Here is a 21,077-nt window from a genome sequence, read left to right on the forward strand (position 1 = left end):
GGAGGGGGGGGGTGAAACGGGGCAGAGCAAATGACCGATCGGTGCTGCGACCTACTGTTGCCTTTTGGAGGTTAACGCAGGTAACGGGATCTCGGCAGACAGGGGGTCGATTGTGTATCTTGAGATACGTGAAAAAATTGCTGAAAATTACGAAAGTGAGCGATTCACTCGAATATTTGTAATAATCTCATTGGTCAACATGTCTATTGAATTTGCTCACTTCTGTAATTTTTACCTCGTTTGAAGATACGATCCTCTGGAATTTTTTTCTTTTTCTTTTTGACACGCCGCACATCTGTTTTTTGGCAAAAATTGTAGCAAGTACAGGGTCCACACTATGAGGTTTAAAACTTTCCAAATATTTATCGTAATCAAAATATTTATATTTATTGTACTTACCAAAATATTTATCATAAGAACAGTGAGACACATGTGATTTTCAACTAAATGCGTCAATAGCGTCGTATAAACACAAAAGGACCGTGACGCTTCCAAAATTATTTATATTTTTTGATTTAGTATAAGTAATAACATCTATATTATATTAGCCAAATGTAATTCTCGGTGTATAAATACCTGCGGAAAAAGCAGACTTCTCTGAACAGCCTGCGCTGCTGTTCACGTAGGACGTAAATCGAGAAACGGTTCATTTAGTTAACTTTAACACTCTACAGTTTGAATTTTCTAAAAATACATCATAATTAAAAATTTCAGGAGCGTCCCGTTTGACCACAACCACTCACAATAGCCGGTGCCTAGAAACTTTTCACTGTTCAAGCGCTGAGTGATTAAACGGGCATTGTCATATTTCTATAAACTAAAATGATTTAAGCAAAAAAAAGTTTTTTTTAACCTTAGGGGTGGCGTTATCCCCTAACTTTAATTCTTTTGATTTTCCTTTCGATGTATCGATGATCTGTGTGATTGAAGATAAGATGATTGAATTAATTGTGTTAATGAAGCAAAAAGATATATTAAGATATATATATGTACACTATAATTTCTCTTTCAATATAGATTTTGTATAAATATAATTAACAGAGGCTATTCATCTGAAATAGCTTTATTTACTTGCGTAGATAATTAATTAAATCATATTGAATTTATTATTAACAATAATTAACAGTAAAGACCATAGAATATCGCGTTAGAATGTGAGGCACGAATTGTCGAAGCTACGACATGAAGTACGTCACAGACGAATGACATTTCCTGTGTTTTTTTTTGTTCCCATATGACAATATAAATAAATCAACAGATTCTATTTCTTTTTTTAGCGGACAAAATTTATGTTCATATGGTTCTGATAACGGTGATTGGATTTAATTTAGAAAACTTGGAGAAAGCTGAAAAGAGATATAAAGTGCAATTAAAATCCCGATAATAAAATACGAAATAATTTCAATGTTTTACGAGGAATATCCGTTATTGTATGTACGTGTTGTATACTTTTTTATTCAACCTGGCTGGATTTTGAAACGAAAGCTCCCAGATGACGCTACGTATGTGTGACGCAGTCGCTTTCTTTTTTTTTCTTATTGTTATGACGTTACTCCATAGTGCTATACCATGGCGCAACCCACGCAACGTTGACAGGCCACGACGCACGGGAGATGTCAATGGGGATTTGACGTGTCGACGAATCGAGACTACATCAGGGACACACCATGGACCTGGCCAAATCGTTTTTCAATGTTCGCGATCACGATGGTTACGTCGGGAAAGAGGAACATAGCGTAAGTACTGTCTGGAGTCGCATTACGAAATTGGGTTGACTTCTGCGAAATTGCCATAGATTAACATGTGGAATCAAATTCGGTCAATACCTCACTACCCAAATCGTTTCTCAAAGATTTATTGTGGTTCTTTCATGTACTCAACATGTACAAATATATTAAATAAAACAGAAACGAATAGGTGATTACAATGCTAGAAAGACTCCAACTTTAACAGAGAAGAAGAATGTATAAAAAATAAAATTTAAAAAATAATTGTACGAAAATTAAAATTAATAAAAAATAAATAATAAAATTGATATACAACTTGGGAATTGTAATAGAAAGTTAAACAATTTTCTTAATGGAAAAACTTTCTCGAAAAACATTGATATAGTAAAAATTTCTCTACATTTATTATTGCATGTGTTTTAGGTTTGTTAAATATAATATCATGTTTTAGAAAAAAATAGAAACAGCTATCTCTGAAGATGAGTACGAAGTAGAAGTTGGAAGTTTGTGTGGCGAGTCTTTATCGCCAGCACCAGGTGGTCCATTTTCTGCATTAACTCCATCCATGTGGCCGCAAGATATCTTAGCTAAATTGAATCAACCTGATGATCCAAATTCACAACCTGAATATAGGTAACATTTATATGTACCAAATAATATATAAAAGAATACATTTTTTTTAATATATAAAACACTTTATTTATAAAAAATACAGCAAAATAATTTTACAAATATTTGCAGTTATAAATTAATATTTATAACTGTTCCATTAATCTAGATTCGATGAATTTGGCTTTCGTGTGGAAGAAGAAGATGGCCCAGAACAAAATTCAAAAAAATTGCTAGGAATACCATTTGTTGAGGATTTTCAACACAGGTTAATTAAAATCATATTTTCATAACATAAAGTTAATAAAATATAACTGTTGCAATTATATTTGTAATAAAGATATAAAAATTGAAACGTATGGATTTGCTCTTTTAGATTGCAATGGGTCGCTCTTCTGGAATTCAGCTATAATAAAGAAATGGCAGAACTTTTCTCGCAAAATGTAGACCAAAGTCTACCACGTACAGATAAATTACGTGAAATGGTTCGCCATGGCATACCTCATTCTTTGAGACCTCAAATTTGGATGCGTATGTCAGGTATAAGCAATAAAAATACAAATTTGTAATTACAAATTACAATGAAAATACGTCTTTAATTACAGGAGCACTTCAGAAAAAGTGTTCATCGGAAATAATGTACAAAGATATAGTGAAAGCCTCAAGTAATGATGCATTAATGACCAATAAGCAAATAGAAAAAGATCTCCTCCGCATTATGCCAGCTAATGCGTGTTTCAGCCATCTCCATAGTACTGGTATACCCCGTTTAAGACGCGTCATGCGTGCCTTAGCTTGGTTATATCCTGATATTGGGTAAGGAGAAATACACATATAATTAATTTTAAAATTATTTTGTTAAGTTAAATACATAATATTAATATAGAATTTTTATCCTATCAAGTTACTGTCAAGGTACTGGTACAATGGCAGCATCATTATTACTACTTTTGGAAGAGGAAGATGCATTTTGGATGATGGCAACAATAGTGGAAGATTTGTTACCAGCTTCTTATTACTCTTCGACATTACTAGGTAACACATTTTACCCATCTTAAAATATTTAAAGTTACAAAAATTTAGTGTGTAATATTAAATTATTATTATTTCCATAGGTATTCAAGCTGACCAAAAAGTACTTCGCACGTTAGTAACTAATTATCTTCCTGACATTGATCATGTTTTGATGCAACATGACATAGAATTAAGTCTTATATCTCTGCACTGGTTTTTGACTTTATTTGCATCAGTCGTGCATATGAAAATATTATTACGAATATGGGATATGTTCCTTTTTGATGGATCTATAGTTTTATTTCAAATTACGCTTGGGATGTTGAAGATAAAAGGTATATATTTTGAATATATATTATATTTTGAACAATCGATGTTATTTTATACAATTTCACATGCTTATAAAAACATTTTTTTCTCTTTCAGAAACAGACTTGAGACAATTGGAGAACTCTGCACAAATATTTAACGCTCTCTCAGATATACCAGGAGATATTGATGATGTGGACCAATTATTCAACGTACATTTCTCTTGAAATTATTTTATAAATAATAATTACAACACACAACAGTCTGTTTTTATAATATAAATTCTATATATATTTTTCAGGTATCCTTAGAAGTTAGTGGATCACTGACAGATGTATTAGTTGAAACTCACCGACGTCGCCACTTAGCTTATTTAATGGCTGATCAAGGTGGATTAGTAGGGAATCCGGACGCAGTACCGAATTTGCCGAAACAACATTTGAATAGGTATAAGTGATGAAAAATGCATTATGTAATTTTTATTTAATAATAATTCACGCTCACAATAATTTGAAATTTTTATATTTTTATATATTTTGTGATTTTTTTACAGACGTCAAATGAAACGAAACAAATCAATATTGCAAACAATTTTATTTGGAAACGATGATGACGAAGACGATGCAAAATCTAAAAATATTCGCCAAACAGGTATACATGCACAACCATGTAGAACTTTCAATAAAATTTGTCTTTATCTAATTAACATATGAATTTTTAGAAATTCTCGTCGATCTAAGAGAAGCTGTTTTACAAGTTGCAAGACATTTCATAAATGTTGATCCAAAATTAAACAATATTGTTCTTATAGCAGATTATACAATGGAAAGTCATGCAAAAGACCATGACAATTATATTAATGTGTCACGGACACGGAAAAGACGATCAAAAGCTTTACTAGGTAAATATCTTTTCTAATAGAAGACATCTCTTTATTAAAAAATTATAAAAATTCTCATACAATTTAATAAATTAAATGAAGATGAAAGAATCAAATGATGAAAAATGCTGTTCTATACTATTAATTTTGTTACAGATTTTGAGAGACACGATGACGACGAGCTTGGTTTCCGAAAAAATGATATAATTACAATCATTAGTCAAAAAGATGAACATTGCTGGGTAGGAGAACTTAATGGACTGAGAGGTAATATAAGATGTTACAATTGAAATGTTGCATATTATATATGAATTTGTGATAAGAATTATGTTAATTTTTTTCAAACAATAATTAGTTTTATTATTTTAATTATTTATATTTTTTAATTTTTGATATTTTCTTAGTGTATGCTTTATATTTTATATTATCTTCTTTGCTATTTTCTGTGATATATACTGATAATAATCATGCAGATGTTCAAAGTAAATTATCTTATTTTCTTGGTTTTTAAATGATAATTTTTTTAAATATATTTTAATCTAACTATATATTTCTAGGATGGTTTCCTGCGAAGTTTGTAGAATTGCTAGATGAACGAAGTAAACAATATACATGCGCTGGAGACGATGCGGTTAGCGAAGCTGTTACTGATTTAGTAAGGGGTACATTGTGTCCCACTATGAAAGCAGTCTTAGAGCATGGAATGAAAAGACCATCATTTTTGGGTGGACCGTGCCATCCGTGGTTATTCATAGAAGAAGCTTCTAACAGAGAAGTGGAAAAAGATTTCAACTCTGTTTATAGTCGACTAGTGCTATGCAAAACGTACAGATTGGATGAAGATGGCAAAGTTCTCACGCCAGAAGAGGTATCACAGATTATATTCATTTATTGTCATTCTTCTCGCATATATATTTGATTAAAAAGCTTAGGAAAAAGCCGCAATTGATCACGTGTTTCTTCGTTCACATCATTAACGTTTCTTTCTTGGGCTTTTTATATTCGATAAATAATAAAGGAAATTTTTCAGTTATTGTATCGTTGTGTTCAATCTGTAAATTTAACACACGACAATGCACACGCTCAGATGGATGTTAAATTACGTTCGCTGATCTGTCTCGGTTTAAACGAACAAGTACTTCATTTATGGCTAGAAGTCTTATGTTCTTGTGTAGAAGTAGTGCAAAAGTGGTAAGTGTAAACAAATTACATGTGTGCTGTACAATATATAATATCTATTTCCTGTTATATAATAGAATATGTAACTTTTAGGTATCAACCGTGGAGCTTCATAAATAGTCCTGGTTGGGTGCAAATAAAATGTGAATTAAGAATATTAAGTCAATTTGCATTTAACTTGAATCCCGACTGGGAACTACCGCCCAAAAAGGAACAATCGCAGCCTTTAAAAGATGGAGTTCGCGATATGCTAGTCAAACATCATTTATTTAGTTGGGATCTTTAGCAGATAAGATAGTTAACAATTAATAAGATTATACTAATCTTCTGCTTTTCGTCCAAAAACTTAGGATTTAATTTTCCATTTCTAGTCTCTAATTTATTAACATAGTAAAAAAGTCAGGGTATACTGAAATATATATTTTGATTTAAAGATTTTTATAAATAACAGCAATCTTAACAATTACAAAGATTTTTAGCGTCTAAAATTTTGAAGTTTAATGCACACTAATGACTAAGAAATGTAATGTACAAAAAATGAATAATCTCGTTTTTATCTTTATATAACAATTTATAGACATTATAAAAGAAAGTTTATATTTATTTATTTGCACAGACACTTAGTAAACAGTGAAAGAAAAGACTCTACTTATATATTAAATTTTTTCTTCTCTTTAGATACGCAAGCAAATAATATTTTAAGAAGCTTTTAAAAGTTCCCATCAAAGTAATTCGGTATCTATACCAAAATAATTGACAGAGAATAACAATATGATATGTACGAAATAAAAGTATTAGGATAGAAAGTATTAGACTACCAAAGTATATTGTGTCTAATTATATAAATGTTATTACGTAATTATATATTCCTTTATGAAATATTAGTTTTATATTTTTTCGTTATAAGAAAAAATGTCGGTATAGTCAACAAACAATATAATACATATATACAAATATATATTATACAATCTCTGTAGATATCTATATATATATAGAGAATATATATTGTCATCTTCAAGCAAATAGATACGTTACGTAGCAATGTTATAATTTAAGGTCACAATCTAAAACGTCCTTTCCCAGAATAATTTTACTCAAAATATAGTACATGTAATGTATAGTACAAATATTATATTATCAATTAAAATTTTCCTCGGAGAGGATGTTTTGGAATGTAGCTTAAAAAATTTATTTTTAAGCAGTGCCTTTTTGATACACAAATATAATTGAAATATTTTATATATATTTAAAAATTTTCAGTATTTACAAAATGTAAATTATCTATTTTCTTCCAAAGTGAAATATTAAACATGTAATTTATTTTATACAACGTAATTATGTAATGATAATATAATGTAGGATTTTTTGTAGATGTATTCTTGATATACTTTTAATTAATCAACTTTACGTTTTTTAGTACAACACATATCTGTAAAATTTTTATCAATACTTTTTAGAAACGGTTTTTCCGCTTTTGCTTCAGTAGTTAAAGATGGAGTTTGTAAAAGTTCGTCTTTCTTGAATTTTAAGGGAGCACATGCAGCCTTGTACTTTTCCATAGTCAATGCGTCAATGTGTAAATCGTGTATGTTCAAGATATCTTCTTCATATATTGATTTATCAGAAGAATCAATCTCACACTTGCACGGCCGTTTTTTTATATAAATAAAATGTAAATCCATAACATTAGTACCAGTGTTTCCCGTTTTAATTAAGTCTGTCCCTTTCTTAAAGCGCGAGTAAAAATTATACGTATCGTTTTCTTTTAAGACATTTTCAGGTAACATGCGTTCTACTTCCATTGTCTTTAATACTAAATGATCGATATGTTCATTAACATCTTCTCGAGAAGATTTTTCTATCGTGCTACTGCAATCTCGTTCTTTTTGTTCAACATTAGATTCTGCTACAAATCTACTCGTTTGCTGTCGTTTGTACGAATCCTGCATTTTCCTGTCTGTCATTATTTCCTGTGCATTTTCTTTGGTAGTCATAGATTTAATTTTTGTATAAAAATCGTGCATTACGGGCGCAATAGCAGGATAGCCAAATGCACCTGCTGCATCGGTAGGACCATCTTGACCATCGGTACCTGCACTGAGCATAATCACATCGTACTCGGCAAATCGCGGATAAGTTTTGATTTTTGCTAACCAATCTAGTGAAAAACGTAAAGCTAATTCCTGATTTCTACCGCCTTTTCCGTGACCTGTTACCACAACCGTAGGTTCTCCACCTCCGATTAAAACTATACCATCGAGATTGCCAATAAGATGATGAAAGATTTCGTCGACTTTGTCAGTAGATAATGAAAGTATTGACATAGTCCGTACTTTGTCGTAAAATTCTTGTCTCTCCAGCTCATTTAGTAAAACGAGACATATCAGACTTGTTAAGTGAACATACGCTGAACTAACGTCTTGTACATTTCCCGTGACATTATTCTTTAAGATTATTGGAGTCAATTTTTTGCGCGAAGCTTCAAGTTTCGCAGCTTCAAGAGCCATTGTATTGTTTCCTAGAATTATATTCGTCACGTGTTTGAATTGTTTAGTGGCAGTTTTAGCTGTAGCTGGATTTAACAATGGTTTATCGTTAAACGGCTCCTTGGATGTTACAACAGTCTTTAAGTTACCCTCAAGTGACTGAAACAAGTTATACTTCTTTAAAATGGCAACAGCATGCTCCGGTGTTCTCGGATTATAAACAGTAGGACCACTGGCGATCAAGTCTACAGGATCACCGACAATATCGGACAATATCAGCGTAACAACGGACGCGGGATAGGCCATACGTGCCAAACCACCGCCTTTTACCAGAGACAGCTTTTGTCTCACGGTGTTAAGCTCGGTGATATCGGCACCTGCGTTTTGGAGCTTCTTACAAAGTTCCAACTTGTCTTCTTGAGCCAGGACGGGCCTCGGCATGTACAGCAATGCGGAGCCTCCACCTGACACTAATACTACCAGAGTATCCGTCTCGGTTAACTTTTCAACCAGGTCTATAATGTCGTGTGTGGTGTCCAACGATCTGGCATCAGGTTGATTGTTGACGCCACCTTCGCGATAGTCTATCCTACTGTTGTGCAACTTAGGGAAGCTAGATTTATCCTCGGAGGCCCACATAGCGTCCCTCGACATACTCGGCACGCTGACAATGCCCTTCTTCAAAGTGTCGCCGAGTACTCGCTCGAGCTCCACAGCCATCCCCATAACCGCCTTACCGAATCCGACGAGGTAAACGTCACCTTTAAGCGGGAAATTCCTCTCGTCGACGTACAAAGCGTTACCTCGGAGTCTCACCCTCCTCCTTATAATTTCGCTCGGCGACACCGCTTTCACGGCGGAACGAAAGATATCTCTTAGAACGGCTCTTGACTCCGACAGGAATTTCGTCTCCGTTGCCATACCGCGATTCGAATTTGTACACTTGGAAATTTTTGAGAGGTTAGGACGAAAAGCAACCGTACGACTGGAAAATGAAAATAAACATAAACGAAACGTTTCCCCGAGACGCGTTTGGCAGTCAAGCAGACGAGAATCAAGACACTTGCCTCTGTAAAATGAATTTATGGAATATTACTCTCCGTCGCATTATAAATCGATTGTTTAACCGTTAACGCATCGACTCGAACTGCAGCGTGAGACTTCCTGCGAGATAAGCACGAATAGTTTCACGTCACGCGTTACGTGATATTTAAATTAGACAATCTCGATTATCTTTAAATTTCGCGAAACACATGATTCTATCACTCCGCACGTGCGTTACGCAATTATTTAATTATTGTTCGGAGTCTATTTCGAGAACGGCACGATCGTGGTCTGGCTAATCAAACATTCGTATATGAAAGTATGTAATCTTGGCAGTGCCAAACATAAAAATTTAACTTGCAAAATACAGTCGTTAGTTTGTTAATCTTACTTTCACGGCTACTTCTTGTCGGAGAAAGAAACCTACTGTCGACCTACAATTCGTGATTGACAATCCTATGTTAGAGAATCGAACAGCATGCTCTCTCTTTCCTCGGCAATAATGACAAATAAGGCCGAGAAACTCGAATTTATCCATTAGACTAAAATATTTGTGATACATTGTGTATATTATCTACGAATGAAATAAAATATAGGTACACTTAAAAATTTATTGTTAATAAAATTAATATAACTTGATGAATGGAAAAATATACATTAATGTTTGTAAAAATTGAATCAATTAATAAAACAAAAATGTAAAATAATTAGGTAGTCGACAAGAATCAAAAGATAATATCTATTATCTTTATAAATTAATAATCTTATTAACCATTATGTATACACCAAGTATATTATATGTAGAATATATTTATGTCAAATGCGAATTATAATATAAATACAATTTAGTTGGTGTTACGTGGAATATATTTTATAATCCTATTTAAATTTTAATTATAATGTATTTTATAATTTATTTTACTTGTACAATATAAATGTACAAACAAAAAGGAATTTCTAAAACTAAATATCAAATCGTTTCATGGATATCATATTTCGATTTCCTAAATTCAAAATAATGTTGCATTCTAATAAGATTAGAGAGAATTATTTTGTAATAAATAGAGAGGAGCTATATAGCTTTTTATATATCAAATAAGTGAATTTTTGAATTAGATTATCATACTTGACATCAAAAATTTACAATATAAACTGAATGAGTTTATTAGGGTACATAAATCTTTGGTGTTCTGTAGAATAAAGTTTTAAAAATGCGAAGTTCAGAGAAAAGTCAACATTCGAATTCTTGATCCTAAAAAGGTCCGTTTTATCGTTAATTTCAATTTACTTGGAATTAATGTACTTGGTAACTGCTTTAGTTCCCTCACTGACTGCGTGCTTAGCCAATTCTCCAGGCAAAAGAATAAGCTCCACCGCAGTTAGCATCTCACAAAACATGATCGTCGATCACGTTTTACTCGTCGATCAATCAAAACAATATCATGGACTTTATCAATGATTTCTGGCGTAGTAGCCTCAATCGGACGTCCCGAACTAGGTGCATCATATATGGATGTACGACACCACGTTTAAATTCATTCATCCAATTTTATACCGTCGCAAACGCTAGTGCAGATGTGCTTAGTGCTATAAACATTATCCAACTCGGCTTTAATTTCTTTTGGCGTTAAACCTTTCATATATAGATGTTTGATTACTGCACGAAATTCGACTCTTTCCATTTTGCAAAAAAAAAATACAAAGGTCATTCGCTCTAACCGCTCTCGATGCTCACGAAGAAATGAAATCGAGCGCAGGGCAGAGCTATCTTATATATACCATTTCGCGTCAGCTGCAGCGCACCAATCGGCAGGTCGGAGAGCAGCTGCGCACGCCGATTGGTGGGGAGCCAGCTATCCTCGCGGGGTATAAAAGGGAGTGCCCGGCCGGCGAAGCGTCACAAATCTCTCGTCTCTTGCGAAGAAGGAATATCCGTTTTCGTTAATCGAGCATCATGTCTGGTCGTGGAAAGGGTGGCAAAGTCAAGGGAAAGGCGAAGTCCCGTTCGAACAGGGCGGGATTGCAGTTCCCCGTTGGTCGTATTCACCGATTGCTGAGGAAAGGAAATTACGCTGAACGCGTCGGCGCCGGTGCACCGGTCTACTTGGCTGCAGTCATGGAATACCTGGCCGCTGAAGTATTGGAGTTGGCTGGCAACGCCGCCCGTGACAACAAGAAGACTAGGATCATCCCTCGTCACCTGCAACTCGCCATCCGCAATGACGAGGAGTTGAACAAGCTGTTGTCCGGCGTGACCATTGCCCAAGGTGGTGTTTTGCCGAACATCCAGGCCGTATTGCTACCTAAGAAGACCGAAAAGAAAGCATAATCATAATCTGACATCTCTTACAACAAATGGCCCTTTTCAGGGCCACAAAATTTTCTCAATGAAGGAATACCCTGTTTAACATTGATACCTCATCATCTCTATAATGAATGTTTATACATTTTTCCTATCCACGTATTCAACATTATATTATAAGTTGTTCGATTTGATAAATCACATTAGTGCGCAGCTTCTAGAAATAAAAATATAAATTTATGTAATTAAGCACACATCAAGATCGGTTTATGAAAATAAGATTTTTCTTTTATTCGATTTATTTATTTATCTACTTCTACTTACTATTTCCACTTCTACTCTCTAATTTCTTTACGGTAGTTAAAAATGCTGATATTATTAAATTGCTTATAAATTTCATTTAACACTTCAGTTTTAGTTTAGGATTCTGTTTCAAAATCAACAAATAATCCGTGCGCAGTTTGCATAAACGTTGCGTAAACTAGAAACAGATTATAAAATTTATTTAAAAATATTAAGCACCGAGATCTCTACTCGCGAGGTCGCTTTACTTATTTGTTTGTAATAATGGATCAATATTGTTTCGTGTATGAAACGTTTTGAATATTTTACTTTAGTCGTATATTTTCATATTTTATGACTGCTGTAATTCCAACATTAATATCAAATTGATCGTATCTCATCTGTTCATTTTCTATTACGAACGTCTACTTTTTTATCTTTGAAATTCAATCGTTCAATGTCTCATTTTAGAGATGTTAAAATAAATACTGTTTTTAATTTTTGTTACTTATAAATATTATTAACTAGCTTCTTTATATATTTTATAATTTTGATCGATTTATAAATTTTGCTAAATATAATAAATATATAATAGAAACGAGAAAAATATATAATAATGGATATTATATATATATATTTCTTAATTTCCAATATTGTTCATATCATATTTACATAGATAAATACAAAGAGTAAATAAATATCTGAAAATGTTTCAACATCAGGCAGGACACGTAAAATCGTCTCGATTCTCGACGTAATGTATCACGAAATGGCGTTGGAAGAGAAAGAATGTCCTGCCTTTGTTCGGGCGTCAAATGTGGTCAGACAAAGAAACATGAGTTACTTTATACTTTTCACACAATTTTTACATCATAAATCAAATTCTCACATTTATTTAGATTTACGTTTTGCAGTCTCTGGAGCGTATAATTATTTTCTCTATTAATATTAGCAGAAATGATGAAAATTATATATAAACTGTCGCAAAATACAATTCCTTTAACTTACATCTCTAACTTTATCATGAAAAACTCTACATAATTCTATTTGTAATTCATTTCAATATAATTATACCTGAAACTTGAAATTTTGTAACAAACGTCAAATCATGTTAAAGTACGTAAATTTAATTGTTTAATTGAAAGATAGGTTTCGCGTCGACAAGAGTTATTTTAAAAGTAGTACAGTTTAATAACTCAACGCAATTTTGATACATTTTTACATGTCATATTAAGACGAATGTTACTAAATTGTCATGCCTATTTTGTTCAACAAATTATTTTAACACAAAGTTTAACTTGAGCATCCTGTTAGTTCAATGCCAAAAGCATGAGACAGTTGTTTCTACAGCGCACCAATGAGACGAGGTCGGCCCTACGCAGCAGTTGCTGCACGCTGTGATTGGTGGACGCCTAGCTTCTCCGTTTCGTATATAAAGAACGCCGAGAGCCGAGCAAAATCAATCGACGCTCAGGTCTCGTTGGGTTCACAACTCGTACACTGAGAGTTCCATTGCTGTTCATTTCGACATGCCGCCTAAAGCTAGTGGCAAAGCGGTGAAGAAGGCGGGCAAGGCTCAGAAGAATATTAGCAAGACCGATAAGAAGAAGAGGCGTAAGAGGAAGGAGAGCTACGCTATCTACATCTACAAGGTGTTGAAACAAGTACATCCCGACACCGGAATCTCCAGCAAAGCTATGAGTATCATGAATAGCTTTGTTAACGATGTATTCGAGAGAATTGCCGCCGAAGCGTCAAGATTGGCGCATTACAACAAGAGATCGACGATCACGTCTCGTGAGATACAAACTGCGGTGAGACTTCTTTTGCCTGGAGAATTGGCTAAGCACGCAGTCAGTGAGGGAACTAAAGCAGTTACCAAGTACACTAGTTCCAAGTGAATATTCAAAATCACAACATCTTGCACATCGGCCCTTTTCAGGGCCAACAAATCTTCAAAACGTGGAAATCTCTCTTTTTCTCTCAAGTCTGTATTCATATCCCTATTTTTAGTGATTACGTAGACAAAATTTTGAAGAATAAATTGTAGCAACATTTTTTTCAACATTTGATATTTCGCTTGAAATTATTAAGTTTATATAATTTTAGAATATTGTCTATATAACGAATTCTATCGTTTATTTGACTTACATCAGATTAACATATAGATAATTTAATTACGATTAAATATTGAATAATATTGTTACGTTATTTAACAGAATTTACATGTACTCTTATTGTCAAAATCGATCATATATGTTTATTGTGTGTGTGTGTGTGTGTGTGTGTGTGTGTATATAAAAATTTAGGTATGTTATATTTATATAGAGCAACTTTTAATGTATATCAATACGTACAGTGTAGTGCCATGTTGAATTTTCATATATAAATTCTCAATATTATTTTATTCGTTATTAATAAATATCATTTATGATAGTACTTCTTATATATATATATAATCGATAAAATAAGACTCAGTTGCGAACAGTTTAAGATTACTCAAGTATTTTAATTTTATATAATGACCTTTATTATTAACAGAGTTTTGTGTTATGTAAATATTTAGAAATAAGACCTTTCAAACATGAAAATTCAATCGTAGTCATGATAATTAGGATGTATATTTCTATCGACTTTTTAATTACTTTATGAAACCGAGATTTATTGAAATTTTTCATTTATTTTTATATTTTTAAAATTGTTTCATTCGCAAATCCGGTTTTATAAGTAATCGAATGCTAGATAGAGATTGATATTCATATCTCTAGATAAAAATTATATTTATCATCATATATTTGTTATAAAAGTATTTATGAAACCTTAATCGCTTACGTAACTCTTACTCTCATTTATTTAACAATTATTTACTATTTTAGAATATAAACAAGATGGTTGTAAAATTTTCTTTGCAAATTTATTCTCTGCTATTTGTAAAAAATAGTAAAATTCAATGATAAAAAATTGCGCTAAACGTTTCAGATGTTACAGATAATTTAAATTTTAAATATCTATGCGCGTGTAATATGCATTACATGTAAAATGAAAATAGACTGTAACATGTTGAAACAATGACTGGGAAAAGAATGAAGTAACAAGAACATTTAAGAAAATTATTTGTAATATGTCTCAGCGTTTAAAAGAAGTTATTCTATCAAATAATTAAATCAGCTTTGTTCAACATGAAAAAATTAATACAGGAACTAGTCTTAAATAGTTTTTAATAGTAACCAAATATCCTTATATAACCTCAAGAATATTGAAACATTATTTTGTTCAAAATAGACTATGTAATAAATAATACTCTGTTGTCCGAATATTAAAGTTACGTACATACAGAATTAAACATAACTGCTTTACTTTCATATAGTTTCTAATATTTAAGTATTTAATAAGTTCCATTACATTTCATAATACAGGGAAAATACTTTCATGAAAATCTCAATCACGGATGTCATGGTACAATTTTTAATATACATATAAAGAGTGAAATGCATTCAATAGTATATTTGCAGAGTGCATATTTATGTACACGCATAAGTGCTTATATCTGGAAATTTAGTCAAATATATGAAATAAGTTTGAAAGCTACGTGCAATTGCATTACTTTCTTAATATAGATTTGTTTAATACGCGACAAACGAATGCAGTAGATGCTATATATACAATAAATTATAAACAAAGTTTCCTTGATTAAAGTATGTTGAAGTAAAAATAAAATTTGTCCTATTACTGTTTTCCATTATTTTCGATTATGGTTTCACGGAGGTTATTTCGTGAAAATGTTCTTTGAACGTAGAAACCAATCGACTTCCTACTTAGAAGAGCATCTGCTTAGTAAGTATAAAAATATATTTAAAAATAAAGTCCATAATAAAAATATATCTTGTTCATTTATTTTAAATTTCTGTTGAATATGAGATTGTTACACAACACACTACAGAATTCGGAAAATAAAACATACGAGGTACGAATACAATATTAATTTACCTGAACGTTAATATAAATCTTAATTCTTAAAAACTGCAGAAAGGAGAAATACAACGTTTTGAGATCTTTAGTGGCCCTGAAAAGGGCCGATTGTATATAAAGTAAAAACTGTCTACGTTTAACCGCCGAAGCCGTATAGGGTTCTTCCTTGGCGTTTCAGGGCGTAGACGACGTCCATGGCAGTCACAGTCTTTCTTTTCGCATGCTCGGTGTAGGTAACCGCGTCACGAATAACGTTTTCTAAAAACACCTTCAGTACACCACGTGTCTCCTCGTAAATTAATCCGGAGATACGCTTGACTCCACCACGACGTGCCAAACGACGGATAGCTGGCTTGGTGATACCCTGGATGTTATCACGAAGTACTTTACGATGTCTCTTCGCTCCTCCTTTTCCCAATCCTTTTCCTCCCTTACCACGGCCAGTCATGATAGTTTGCTCTTAATCGTCGTACGTACTCAGAGAGATGCCAAACGATTTTGGTAGCTCATCTCAGAAACCAGCCGATTTTATTTCCTAGCCTCTCCAACGCGCCCCACTCTGACGACATCCACCAATAGGAACGCTCTCCGTCTACCGTTGTGGTTCACCCCACTCCCAAGTATTGACCAATCAAACGCAGCGCATTTTTCAGTGTTGTATATAATACAGGAACAGTTCTGACGAATTCACAATTTGACTCGACAGAGTATCTAGATCGTGCAGAATTTGACGCATTTGGAATTTGACTGTTACAATGGCACGTACCAAGCAGACCGCTCGCAAATCGACTGGAGGAAAGGCGCCTCGGAAACAGCTGGCCACTAAAGCTGCAAGAAAAAGTGCCCCAGCCACCGGTGGCGTGAAGAAGCCCCATCGTTACAGGCCTGGCACTGTGGCTCTCCGTGAAATCCGTCGGTATCAGAAAAGTACGGAGTTATTGATCCGTAAATTGCCATTCCAACGACTTGTTCGTGAAATCGCTCAAGACTTTAAGACGGATCTTCGCTTCCAAAGTTCTGCTGTAATGGCTCTTCAAGAAGCCAGCGAGGCATATCTTGTCGGTCTTTTCGAAGATACGAACTTGTGCGCTATTCATGCCAAGCGAGTTACCATCATGCCTAAAGACATCCAACTGGCACGTCGTATCCGTGGCGAGCGAGCTTAATTAAGCGTTACGTATATAAAAGAAATTATTTAATCGGCCCTTTTCAGGGCCAACAATTTTTCAAACTGGTATTTCTCGTTTGCATACATACACCTTATTTTTATTTATGATTAAAATAGAATTGTACTGATGCTTCTTTTTAATATATTTATTAAAGAAATTAGTATTTAAAGTAATGTTTTTAAACTTTTTAATTTATTTATTCTCTCTTAAAGTTTTATAATTTTTTCTATTTGCTACAATATCAATAATTAAATTATTAGTGAATGCAAAAATATTTCTAGAATTTATATTATATCAATTTTATAAATCTTTTTCTCGTGGACGTATGCACATAATATTTAATGAACATTTATCTCTCTCGAATTGTAATTTTGATAAACAGTTTACAGTTACGTAGATTAAAGATGCTTTATCGATACAATATATCTTTCAGTGAAAATATGATATTCTTAAATATTTTTAAGTAGACTTATCAAAAAAGATTAAGACTCAAACTCTTATTGTTAATCTTCAATTTCTATTTATTCTTTCTTTACTGCTTTCCTTTATATCTACCGCTTCTTCAATCTCTTTTACGAGATTTTTTTGATTTCTTTTGTCACCGTGATCTTTTTAATATCTCTATGAAATGACTCTTCCATTTTCTACCGATGTTATTTTCTTTATATTTTCAGTACCTTTCTTTTCTTTCTAATTAAGTCTTTCTCTTTTCCTTCAAAATTGATTTCTACGCTTATCTTACATTCCTACTTTATTTACATTATGTATTTTCACTTCTTACTTATTATTTCTATTCTGGTAAATTACTGTACCCCAAGCAAGGGCATTTTTCGGAAGCTACTTACTTATCTTTTTGTAAATATTTGTTTGTTATGTCTAGCGACATTTGATTTGATACTTGAATATGTAACAATCTCTAAAAGTTTTCAAAAACCGATTTACCAATTATAATTTATAAACATTAATAAGATTGAAATAAGATTATGGAAAATACTGAATACAGCACAAAACACAAGATTTTGAAGAATACTTAATTGTAAGAATAAGAAAAACTATAATATATCATGATATCATATTTAATAAAATATATATATAATCTATATATATATATATATATATATATATATATATTAATTTCAATATTGTATGGACAACCGTGAAAGTCAGACGTGTCTAGTCTCAATATGAGAATCGAAATTCTTAATTTTTTAATTTTAATCTATGACACTTATGCATTTATGTGACCGTCTCTCTTGATTCCGATTACGTTTGCGAGATGTTGACCGTTTGACGATCTATTTATTATTGATATGTTAAAAACAATTTTAACATGGTGAAACACTATTTCAATTGGTCATTCAATCGTTTGGTGAACAAAGACGATTTTATCTTGTCCAGAATATCCATCGCATTTTATTTCTTCAAAGTAGCGCTTTTATCGTACATCTATTTTACGTTTTAGAATATAATAAGACAAATTTTGATACATAATTTTTGTACATTTGAAGAGGGCTGAATCATACAGCTGAAACGTGTAATATTAATTAAAGTTTATTCTTTGATTGTAGTATCTCAGTACTTTTATTTGAATATTTGATAAAGTGTTTCTATTTATCAGACTCTTATTAGTGATTTTGTATTACATAATTGTTATTTTTAAATTAAGAATCCTGTACTTAACTATTATTTTAAAATATATCAAATAAAACTATGTATTGAAAAGAGATTAAATATTTCAAAATAATATCAATATTAAAATATATATATATTTTTTAAGTTAAATTTAACATAATAATTAAAGTTAATTTAAATGTATGTTTTAATGCAATTTCAAAAATTTCTATATATAATCATAACACTTATTGTAAATATTGGTACGATAAAACATATTTAAATTTGATTTTTATTTTTCTTTAATTCGTCTTACTGAAGCATATCTTAGTTATTATAAACATATTTTATGCTATTTTTATAATTTCTCTGTGTCTGTTGTAATAGAGTTGTATAAAAAGTATTTGATAATTTTATTAATATCGTTTGGATTGAAAAATCAAACTTAAATTATTAAAATATTCTAAAACTGTATGTAAATTTTTACGGTCTTAAGCTTTTAAATTAGTTGGCAAGTGTTCTACGACATTTTCATCACATAATCAAGTCTTAAGACTATTATATACAAAATTCGAATGGCACTCAACATAATGAAAAAAAATAAAAAATACTATAATGTACATTCCATTGATGCGACACGTCTACAATCAATTTACGCATTAAATTATCAAAAATTAATAACTAATACTCATTTTATCAATGCAATTTAATTATTTCAACTAATTCTTTTTTTGTTATAAGAATTCGGAAAAAACATATCGTTGAACTAAGATTAAAGTAATGTAATTGATAGAAACGGACATTAATCACATAAATTATTATCATAATTAATCTAAATATTTTCTCTAAACCATCATTTCTATTTTGTTCACTTGTATTTTACGTGAAATAATAGGATGAAGAAACGTTAAAAATTTCAAATATTTAGTCATACTATTAACCGTCAAACAGCGTTCAGCCAATGGCAGTTTCGCTAGCACGCCATTGGTCGAACGTTACTGACGCCATTACCTATAAATACTGCTGGTTTCGTAGCAGTCGCTCAAAACGCTTTCTGCTGTCGACGACGTCGTACAGTCCGCACAGAGGCTTTCTACGCTCGATTAGATCAAGATGTCTGGCCGTGGTAAAGGAGGCAAGATTAAAGGCAAGGCGAAGAGCCGCTCCAACCGAGCTGGATTACAATTTCCCGTGGGCCGTATTCATCGATTATTGCGGAAGGGAAATTATGCCGAACGCGTAGGCGCTGGAGCACCAGTGTACCTAGCCGCCGTGATGGAGTATCTTGCTGCTGAAGTGTTGGAGTTGGCCGGCAACGCGGCTCGTGATAATAAAAAGACAAGAATCATTCCGAGACACCTGCAGCTCGCCATTCGCAACGACGAGGAGTTAAACAAATTGTTGTCCGGTGTAACCATTGCTCAAGGTGGTGTTTTGCCGAACATTCAGGCGGTACTGTTGCCGAAGAAAACTGAAAAGAAAGCATAATCGTAAACTGATGTGAGACAACAACCTCTGGTTCGCAATTCGAGCAACAAATGGCCCTTTTCAGGGCCCCAAAATATTCACACGATGGTACGATCTCGTCCTGTTTGCTGATTATACAATTTGCTCTGTATTTCTTATTTATACAGTAGTAAGTAGTTGACAAAAATAGATGTTAATCAATACCATAATACGAAAAAACATTTGATACCTAGATAGGTCTGGAACAGTTTTATTTCCGACGATAATTTGTAAGTTAATAATTATATTCCTAAGCTATTTAAAATATTTTATTATTAATTTAAGAGATAATTTAACAAGTAATCACAAGTAATTTATATAGCTAATATAGACTTATTTGTTTGAAATTAATATCTTTAGACACATTTATTTTTTTTTTAATTTACTTATTCCAGTAAAAACACTACATATCTTGTAGACCTTTAATAATTATTCTAAAATGTAGTGCTACTGATTACATATTCATGATAAAATTTTATTTAACAACTTCTATTAAAATCAAGTTAAGCTAAAAATTGTAGATGTACTTTCTAAATTACTTCACTTCTAAATTTTGATTTAAATTTTATCATCTTGTATATAAAATCTAAATATTATATTATATCGTTTAATCTCGAATAAAGCTGAAATGTTCTTAAATTTACAACTTTATTTTATCAGTTTTAATCAACCTGTATGTATAAAGCGTATTTAACATTTTATATAAAATGTTAAATAATAAATGGGGGGGAATAATTTCAAACACATACTTCACATATATTTGACATTTTATATTATTGAGCATACAGTATTGTTAGAATTTACAAATTTGTAAAAGATTATACAGTAATAGTTTACCTGGAATAAATTGAGTGAATTTTATTTTTTGATAAACATTAATAAAAATTGAGCAATTAATTTATTTAATGATAGTGCCATAAATAACATTGCTTTTTGCGTCAGGAAAAAGTATCAAATAACTTAGAAGTCACAAGGCTTACTTCCTTTTTA

The 21,077-nt window shown here is 32.1% G+C and overlaps 8 protein-coding genes across 8 annotated transcripts in view; 5 read left to right on the plus strand and 3 right to left on the minus strand.

Annotated features, from left to right (window-relative positions):
• Nucleotides 1-254, minus strand: part of Usp47 (ubiquitin specific protease 47) — an 8,577-nt gene extending 8,323 nt beyond the window's left edge. Inside the window, exon 1 of the mRNA XM_018547619.1 lies at nucleotides 236-254. The gene's annotated coding sequence lies outside the window, so the exon portion shown is untranslated. The remainder of the gene's footprint in view (nucleotides 1-235) is intronic.
• A 1,413-nt stretch (nucleotides 255-1,667) lies between these two features.
• On the plus strand, nucleotides 1,668-6,051 carry LOC108780047 (small G protein signaling modulator 3 homolog). Its single transcript, XM_018547625.1, has 15 exons — nucleotides 1,668-1,736; nucleotides 2,179-2,360; nucleotides 2,506-2,604; nucleotides 2,713-2,876; nucleotides 2,942-3,152; nucleotides 3,241-3,371; nucleotides 3,452-3,685; nucleotides 3,777-3,871; nucleotides 3,961-4,106; nucleotides 4,213-4,310; nucleotides 4,381-4,560; nucleotides 4,696-4,806; nucleotides 5,097-5,407; nucleotides 5,570-5,730; nucleotides 5,812-6,051. Exons 1-15 carry the CDS (start codon nucleotides 1,668-1,670, stop codon nucleotides 6,002-6,004), a joined length of 2,385 nt encoding a protein of 794 aa, XP_018403127.1. The 3' UTR covers nucleotides 6,005-6,051.
• Nucleotides 6,052-7,095: 1,044 nt separating this feature from the next.
• LOC108780064 (glycerate kinase) lies at nucleotides 7,096-9,125 on the minus strand. Its single transcript, XM_018547651.1, has one exon. The coding sequence runs from the start codon at nucleotides 9,123-9,125 to the stop codon at nucleotides 7,113-7,115; it is 2,013 nt and encodes a 670-aa protein (XP_018403153.1). The 3' UTR covers nucleotides 7,096-7,112.
• Nucleotides 9,126-11,202: 2,077 nt separating this feature from the next.
• On the plus strand, nucleotides 11,203-11,577 carry LOC108780043 (histone H2A). Its single transcript, XM_018547620.1, has one exon. The coding sequence runs from the start codon at nucleotides 11,203-11,205 to the stop codon at nucleotides 11,575-11,577; it is 375 nt and encodes a 124-aa protein (XP_018403122.1).
• A 1,730-nt stretch (nucleotides 11,578-13,307) lies between these two features.
• Nucleotides 13,308-13,751, plus strand: LOC108780048 (histone H2B). The gene has a single exon (XM_018547627.1). It carries the CDS (start codon nucleotides 13,362-13,364, stop codon nucleotides 13,731-13,733), a length of 372 nt encoding a protein of 123 aa, XP_018403129.1. The 5' UTR covers nucleotides 13,308-13,361; the 3' UTR covers nucleotides 13,734-13,751.
• A 2,186-nt stretch (nucleotides 13,752-15,937) lies between these two features.
• LOC108780033 (histone H4) lies at nucleotides 15,938-16,249 on the minus strand. Its single transcript, XM_018547604.1, has one exon. It carries the CDS (start codon nucleotides 16,247-16,249, stop codon nucleotides 15,938-15,940), a length of 312 nt encoding a protein of 103 aa, XP_018403106.1.
• A 262-nt stretch (nucleotides 16,250-16,511) lies between these two features.
• LOC108780070 (histone H3) lies at nucleotides 16,512-17,000 on the plus strand. The gene has a single exon (XM_018547657.1). The coding sequence runs from the start codon at nucleotides 16,557-16,559 to the stop codon at nucleotides 16,965-16,967; it is 411 nt and encodes a 136-aa protein (XP_018403159.1). The 5' UTR covers nucleotides 16,512-16,556; the 3' UTR covers nucleotides 16,968-17,000.
• A 2,651-nt stretch (nucleotides 17,001-19,651) lies between these two features.
• Nucleotides 19,652-20,303, plus strand: LOC108780035 (histone H2A). Its single transcript, XM_018547606.1, has one exon. It carries the CDS (start codon nucleotides 19,695-19,697, stop codon nucleotides 20,067-20,069), a length of 375 nt encoding a protein of 124 aa, XP_018403108.1. The 5' UTR covers nucleotides 19,652-19,694; the 3' UTR covers nucleotides 20,070-20,303.
• The last annotated feature ends 774 nt before the right edge of the window (nucleotides 20,304-21,077 follow it).

Source organism: Cyphomyrmex costatus, unplaced genomic scaffold, assembly GCF_001594065.2.
Source record: "Cyphomyrmex costatus isolate MS0001 unplaced genomic scaffold, Ccosl1.0 scaffold666, whole genome shotgun sequence".
NCBI lineage: Eukaryota > Metazoa > Arthropoda > Insecta > Hymenoptera > Formicidae > Cyphomyrmex > Cyphomyrmex costatus.